This window comes from Salvelinus sp. IW2-2015, linkage group LG4q.2, assembly GCF_002910315.2.
Source record: "Salvelinus sp. IW2-2015 linkage group LG4q.2, ASM291031v2, whole genome shotgun sequence".
NCBI lineage: Eukaryota > Metazoa > Chordata > Actinopteri > Salmoniformes > Salmonidae > Salvelinus > Salvelinus sp. IW2-2015.
Genome location: NC_036843.1, coordinates 14,142,109 through 14,150,438, shown reverse-complemented (window position 1 = coordinate 14,150,438; position 8,330 = coordinate 14,142,109). Strand labels below are relative to the sequence as shown.

The 8,330-nt window shown below is 45.0% G+C and overlaps 1 protein-coding gene across 1 annotated transcript in view; it reads left to right on the top strand.

Moving 5' to 3' along the window:
- The first annotated feature begins 7,112 nt into the window (after positions 1 to 7,112).
- clic5a (chloride intracellular channel 5a) overlaps positions 7,113 to 8,330 on the top strand; it is a 15,492-nt gene continuing 14,274 nt past the window's right edge. Inside the window, exon 1 of the mRNA XM_023986767.2 lies at positions 7,113 to 7,818. Within this exon, the coding sequence (XP_023842535.2) occupies positions 7,192 to 7,818 (627 nt within the window). The 5' untranslated portion in view covers positions 7,113 to 7,191. The remainder of the gene's footprint in view (positions 7,819 to 8,330) is intronic.

Sequence of the window (8,330 nt, the reverse complement as noted above, 5' to 3'; positions counted from 1 at the left end):
TTTCTGAAAAGCTCCCTCTCCCTGAGGGAGACTCTCCCATGTCCAAATGTCATTTTCGAGTTTGTGTTTCATCTTACTGAGGAGAACAGAGAGGACTATGATATTTTACAGGTCTGTGAAATCTCCTTAATATACTGAATTACCATACTTCCGGCGCCGACCGAGATGGCCGCCTCGCTTCGCGTTCCTAGGAAAATATGCAGTATTTTGTTTTTTTATGTGTTATTCCTTACATTGGTACCCCAGGTAATCTTAGGTTTCATTACATACAGTCGGGAGGAACTACTGAATATAAGAGCAAAGTGAACTCACCATCGTTACAACCAGGAATATGACTCTCTCGAAGCGGATCCTGTGTTTTGCCTTCCACCCAATACAATGGATCTGATCCCAGCCGGCGACKCTAAACAACGACGCCGTAAAAGGGGCAAACGAAGCGGTCTCCTGGTCAGGCTTCGGAGACGGGCACATCGCGCTCCACTCCCTAGCATACTACTCGCCAATGTCCAGTCTCTTGACAACAAGGTTGATGAAATCCGAGCTAGGGTAGCTTTCCAGAGAGATATCAGAGACTGCAACGTTCTTTGCTTCACGGAAACATGGCTTACTCGAGAGACGCTAACTGAGTCGGTGCAGCCAGCTGGTTTCTTCACGCATCGCGCCGACAGAAACAAACATCTTTCTGGTAAGAAGAGGGGCGGGGGTGTATGCCTTATGATTAACGAGACGTGGTGTGATCATAACAACATACAGGAACTCAAGTCATTCTGTTCACCTGATCTAGAATTCTTCACAATCAAATGTCGACCGCATTATCTACCAAGGGAATTCTCTTCGATTATAATCACAGCCGTATATATCCCCCCCCAAGCAGACACATCGATGGCCCTGAACGAACTTACTGAACTCCTTTGTAAACTTGAAACCACACACCCTGAGGCTCATTCATTAGCTGGGGATTTTAACAAGGCTAATCTGAAAACAAAACTCCCTAAATTCTATCAGCTATCGATTGTGCTACCAGGGCTGTAAAACCTTGGATCATTGTTATACAACTTCCGCAACGCATATAGCCCTCCCCGCCCTCCTTCGGAAAGCTGACACGACTCCATTTTTGCTTCCAGCCTACAAACAGAAACTAAAACAGCAAGCTCCGCGCTCAGGTCTGTTCAACGCTGGTCCGACCAATCTGATCCACGCTTCAAGACTGCTTCGATCACGTGGAATGGATATGTTCCGCATTGCGCCAACAACAACATTGACGAATACGCTGATTCCGTGAGCGAGTTCATTAGAAAGTGCATCGACGATGTCGTACCACAGCAACGATTAAAACATTCCCAAACCAAAACCGTGGATTGATGCGAGCATTCGCGTGAAACTGAAAGCGCAAACCACTGCTTTTAACCAGGGCAAGTGGACCGGAAACATGACTGAATACAAACAGTGTAGCTATTCCTCGCAAGGCAATCAAACAAGCTAAGTCCCAGTATAGAGACAAAGTAGAGTCGCAATTCAACAGCTCAGACACAAGAGGTATTGTGCAGGTCTACAGTCAATCACGGATTACAAAAAGAAAACCAGCCCCGTCGCGACCAGGATGTCTTGCTCCCAGACAGACTAAATAACTTTTTTGCTCGCTTTGAGGACAATACAGTGCCACTGACACGGCCCGCTACCAAAACCTGCGGCGCTCCTTCACTGCAGCCGAGGTGAGTAAAACATTTAAACGTGTTAACCCTCGCAAGGCTGCAGGCCCAGACGGCATTCCAGCCGCGTCCTCAGAGCATGCGCAGACCAGCTGGCTGGTGTGTTTAAGGAATATTCAATCAATCCTACCCAGTCTGCTGTTCCCACATGCCTCAAGAGGGCCACCATTGTTCCTGTCCCAAGATAGCTAATGTAACTGAGCTAAACGACTACCGCCCCGTAGCACTCACTTCCGTCATCATGAAGTGCTTTGGAAGACTAGTCAAACCATATCACCTCCACCCTACCTGACACCTAGACCACTCCAATTTGCTTACCGACCCAATAGGTCCACAGACGACGCAATCGCAACACACGGCACACTGCCCTAACCCATCTGGACAAAGAGGAATACCTATGTGAGAATGCTGTTCATCGACTACAGCTCAGCATTTAACACCATAGTACCCTCCAAACTCGTCATCAAGCTCGAGACCCGGGTCTCGACCCGCCCTGTGCAACTGGGTCCTGGACTTCCTGACGGCCCCCCCAGGTGGTGAGGGTAGGTAACAACATCTCCACCCCGCTGATCCTCAACACTGGGCCCCACAAGGGGCGTTCTGAGCCCTCTCCTGACTCCCTGTTCACCCACTACTGCGTGCCATGCACGCCTCCAACTCAATCATCAAGTTTGCGGACGACACTACAGTGGTAGGCTTGATTACCAACAACGACGAGACGGCCTACAGGGAGGAGGTGAGGGCCCTCGGAGTGTGGTGTCAGGAAAATAACCTCACACTCAACGTCAACAAAACAAAGGAGATGATTGTGGACTTCAGGAAACAGCAGAGGGAGCACCCCCCCTATCCACATCGACGGGACAGTAGTGGAGAAGGTGGAAAGTTTTAAGTTCCTCGGTGTACACATCACGGACAAACTGAATTGGCCACCCACACAGACAGCGTTGTGAAGAAGGCGCAACACCTCTTCAACCTCAGGAGGCTGAAGAAATTCGCTTGTCACCAAAAGCACTCACAAACTTCTACAGATGCACAATCGAGAGCATCCTGTCGGGCTGTATCACCGCCTGGTACGGCAACTGCTCCGCCCACAACCGTAAGGCTCTCCAGAGGGTAGTGAGGTCTGCACAACGCATCACCGGGCAAACTACCTGCCCTCCAGACACCTACACCACCCGATGTCACAGGAAGGCCATAAAGATCATCAAGGACAACAACCACCCGAGCCACTGCCTGTTCACCCCGCTATCATCCAGAAGGCAAGGTCAGTACAGGTGCATCAAAGCGGGGACCGAGAGACTGAAAAACAGCTTCTATCTCAAGCCATCAGAACTGTTAAACAGCCACCACTAACATTTAGTGGCCTGCCAACATACTGACTCAACTCCAGCCACTTTAATAATGGGAATTGATGGAAATTATGTAAAAATGTATCACTAGCCACTTAAACAATGCCACTTAATATAATGTTTACATATCCTACATACTCATCTCATATGTATAGTATATGTATATACTGTACTCTATATCATCTACTGCATCTTGCCATCTTTATGTAATACATGTATCTCAGCCACTTAAACTATGCCACTTTATGTTTACATACCCTACATTACTCATCTCATATGTATAGACTGCTACACTATACCATCTACTGCATCTTGCCTATGCGTTCTGTACCATCACTCATTCATATATCTTTATGTACATATTCTTTATCCCTTTACACTTGTGTGTATTAGGTAGTAGTTGTGGAATTGTTAGGTTAGATTACTTGTTGGTTATTACTGCATTGTCGGAACTAGAAGCACAAGCATTTCGCTACACTCGCATTAACATCTGCTAACCATGTGTATGTGACAATAAAATTCGATTTGATTTGATTTTTACCACTGGTGTGATCTGGCAGGCTCACAGGACACACACACAGTGACACACAGTGACACACACACTGTGTCACTGTGACACACACACACTGTGTCACACACACACACTGTGACACACCCACACACACACTGTGAAACTGTGACACAACACACAACACACACACACACACACACACACACACACACACACACAACACACACACACACACACACACAACACACCCTCCCCCCCCCCCCCCCCCCCTGTGGTTATTGTCAAACAAGTCCCAGTGAATTTCACAGCCCATATGCAAAGCCTGCAGGCTAGGGTTTAAAATGGAAATCAAATGACAACTGCTAAGCTAATGGAGCTAACTAGAAAATCAGGAAATTAGTAGCTAGCCAGCCTCCTGAGTCATTACATACATGAAGGGCCCTTTTCGGCATTTGCTGTATGATCAATGAAAATCTCCATATTGCAAATGTACTGTCCCTTACTAGACGTACGCGAATGTTTGTCAAATTCACCGACGTTTTTCCGCTGTCCCGGTAAATTCCACCAGATGGTGAATGGAATCTTATTGCAAATATACAAAACATCACCAATCACGACATGGCCATTTCTCCTAAACAGAAAAGACTTAGAAGACAAAACTTGGTGAGCTCAGGTTTGGACTAATGGGCTGTTAGCCCAGAAACAAGATGGCGTCGAGGCCTTAACGCTTTTTGAGTTAAGGCCATTTTTCTGGGATTAAAGGTCAAAAACTAATATAAAGCACTAATTTGACCACTTCACGTCAAAGTGCATGAACCTACGGTGTCAGGAAAGAAAGAACCAGCCATTTATCTATTGTAATTTATGAGAAATCGTACAATGTACAATTGGTGATGGTCAAAGAAATGTGTTTTTTCCCCCAAACAAGTTACAGATCCATTTGTGGCGTGTTCAGATGAATCCGTTAAGGTGGGTTTCGGAGCTCTGCGAGATTTCTGGGATTTTCTGGGATTTTCTGAAATCACACACTCATTCAACCCTCTGTAAATCAGTCAGTTCTTAAAACTTCGTATGGCTGCATCCCGCTACCGGGATCGATATGACAACAGCCAGTCGAAGTGCAGGGCCCCAAATTCAAACAACAGAAATCTCATAATTAAAATTCCTCAAAAATACATGTGTCTTATATCATTTTAAAGGTAATCTTGTTGTTAATCCCACCTAAGTGTCCGATTTCAAATATGCTTTTCAGCGAAAGCACTACAAACGATTATGTTAGGTCACCACCAAACCACAATAAGCACAGCCATTTTTCCAGCTAAAGATAGCTTCACAAAAACCAGAATAGAGATAAAATGAATTACTAACCTTTGATTATCTTCATCATATGACACTCATAGGACTTCATGTTACACAARACATGCATGTTTTGTTTGATAAAGTTCATATTTATATAAAAAAATCGGAGTTTACATTGGCGCATTACATTCACTAGTTCCAAAAACATCAATTGATTTTGCATAGCCACATCGTTTCAACAGAAATACTCATCGTAAATGTAGATGATAATACAAGTTATACACATGGAATTATAGATATACCTCTCCTTAATGCAACCGCTGTGTCAGATTTCAAAAAAACTTTACGGGAAAAGCAACCCAGGCAATAATCTGAGACGGCGCTCAGAAATATAATAAAATTAGCCGCCATTTTGGAGTCAACAGAAACCAGAAAATACATGATAAATGTTTCCTTACCTTTGATGAACTTCATCAGAATGCAGTCCTAGGAATCCCAGGTCCACAATAAATGCTTGATTTGTTCGATAATGTCCGTTATTTATGTCCAATTAGCTACTTTGGTTAGCGCGTTTGGTAAACAATTCCAAAGTCACAAAGCGCGTCCACTATAACGTGACGAAATGTCCAAAAGTTCTGTAACAGTCAGTAGAAACATGTCAAACGATGTACTGAATCAATCTTTAGAATGTTGTTAACATACATCTTGAATAACGTTCCAACCGGAGAATTAGATTGACTTCAGAAAAGCGGTGGAACGGACGTCCTCCTCATGTGAAGGCGCATGGTGAATGCGTGATCAGCTCGTGGAGTGATTACTCATTCCTGTCTCCCCCCCTTCACATTAGAGTCATCAGACAAAGTTCTGTTGACTGTTGACATCTAGTGGAAGCCGTAGGAAGAAAACTCATCCATATCTCGCTGTAATTTCATTGAGAGCTTGGTTGAAAATCTGCCACCTCAGAAACAATTCAAACAGGAAGTGGAACTTCTCAGGTTTTTGCCTGCCATATGAGTTCTGTTATACTCACAGACATAATTCAAACCGTTTTAGAAACTTCAGAGTGTTTTCTATCCAATATGAATAGTAATATGCATATATTAGCAACTGGGACTGAGGAGCAGGCCGTTTAATTTGGGCACCTCTGTGCACCTTTCATCCAAGCTACTCAATACTGCCCCTGCAGCCATAAGAAGTTAAGGGGGTGATACGTTTTTTTTTTTTTTTTTCAAATGTAAAATATTTGACCCTTGGGTCTTGACTTGATGTGTATTTGCAATATGAAAATTTACTGTGGAGCGCGCTCGCCATCTATTGGATTTTCGCTGTGTGACACTTGGAATTTGCCATATGACATTTGCCTTAAGCTTTGAATTAAATGCCGTCCATTTGAATGGTATTGGACATCGTGTATATGTTTCGTACGGTGCCAATATGTTCCCATTCATTTTTGTCCATTTCAGGGGGGCTTTCCCTTACATTATATTGACAACTACCACCACCACCACCACTACTGCTACCACCAATGCACTGCTACTACCACCACAGCACATTATGTAGCTAGCTAGTGATTTTAATGACAGTTATAGCTCCCTACTAGCTACAGAGAAATATAGCTACAACTGACGACTATTTTCCAAACTTAAAGTTTGGTAGCTAATTTACTACCTCTGCCAGGTAGCTAACGTTGGATGTTTACTAGCTAGCCAGCTTGCTCAAGGATTGCGCAAGATCGTCATACCCACCTTTTTTATTTGTCAACAATTCCACAGCTTTCTCAGTTGGTTTTAAATCGATCCGCTTTCACATCCTTAGCTATCTACAATAGCTGTTGTCATTTCAATATCTTGACGATGTCCTAAAACTTCCTCAAAATAGAGGCGCTCCATTTAACAAGCAGCTTGGTAAACCAATCGTAATATAGGATACGTCGACAGACGCGTCACACCCACAACAGACGCTTCCTGATTGGCCCAGTGGACCGAGGGCTAATCTACGGGTCTCCTCTCCCCTTTCTGCAGCCTATTGGAGATTCTCAATTGATTTTTATGTCTGGGGAATCTGGATCCAGGAGTCCAGCTAATTTATATCTGAAAATGATGGCAATCATGTTCTCCTCTCCTCTGCTCTATTCTCCTCTCCCCTCCTTGAGTGAACTCGTCCTCCAGGTTCAAAGTCCCCGGATAATCACAGCAATAAGTGTTGGTGAGGACAGACCGCTCATGTGCACACACGGCCCCCAGGTCATTTACAATCTCATCAACCTCCCTTCCTCCCTCCCTCTCCTCCTTGTCAGAAGCACCTGTTGCATCGCGGTGAGAACATGAACATGGAGCAGCAGAGTGAGAACATTTACGAGACTCCCCTAGACAGAGACTCAGACAGCCCAACGGAGGATACCCACCAGAACCAGACCCAGACCAGCAGTATCTATGAGACACCCAGTGACGTGGTGAATGATTCTGTTTACTGTGATGTGGAAGCACCCCAGGCATCCGGTAACGGAGACGGAGACGGTCTAACTGTGGAGTACGAGAACACCGGGAGCCTGAGAGAGGCACCTGCGGTTCCACTGCCCCGACGGGAGAGCAAGAGCAGCTCCTTCAGGTCCTCCAGCTCATCAGAAGACGAGGGAGAAAGGGAGAAAAAGAAAGAGAGTGAGGAGGAGGAGGTGGAGGAGGAGAGGCTGGAGAGTGAGGAGGAGAAGGAGAAGGAGGAGAGGCTGGAGAGTGAGGAGGAGAAGGAGGAGGAGGAGAAGGAGGAGAAGAAGAAGTTGGAGAGGAGGGTTCTGCAGGTGAAGGTGAACACAGATGAAGCCTCTTCCCAGCGATCCTCTTTGTCATCTTCTTCATCATCTATTTCTACTTCATCATCATTGTCAGAGCAGGGGAACCCTCCTGAGGAACCAATGCCAGTAGCAGATGGGCCAGTGATCTCACTCTTCGTCAGGGTAAGACAACATGGTAATGATATTAGGGTACGACGTACTGTGAAAGATGTATGAGTTTAAGACCCCATTCATGTGTGTGTCCCCACAAGGATAGTAAATGTCCCTACAAGGATAGTAAAACAAGGAAGATTCTCCCTCGTGGGGACATTTCCCACATCCCCATGAGGACAAAGGCTATTTTAAGTTTAGGGGTTAGGGTTAGGATTTGGGTTACAATTAGGGTTAGGATTAGAATTAGGGTTAGGGTTACGTGTTACGGTTAGGATTATGGTAAGGGTTAGGGGTTATGGAAAATAGGATTTTGAATGGAAATAAATTTTAGCTCTCCACAGGGATAGAAGAACATAACATGTGTGTGTGTGTGTGCGTATGTGTATGTGTGGTGTGTATGTGTTTCATCATGCTCTGTAGACTGATATCAGAGTGGAGGTTGCCCTCTCAAGGTCATGTCTGAGATAAAGTGGGCTATAAAACACATTGGGTATAAACACACACACACACACGCACGCACG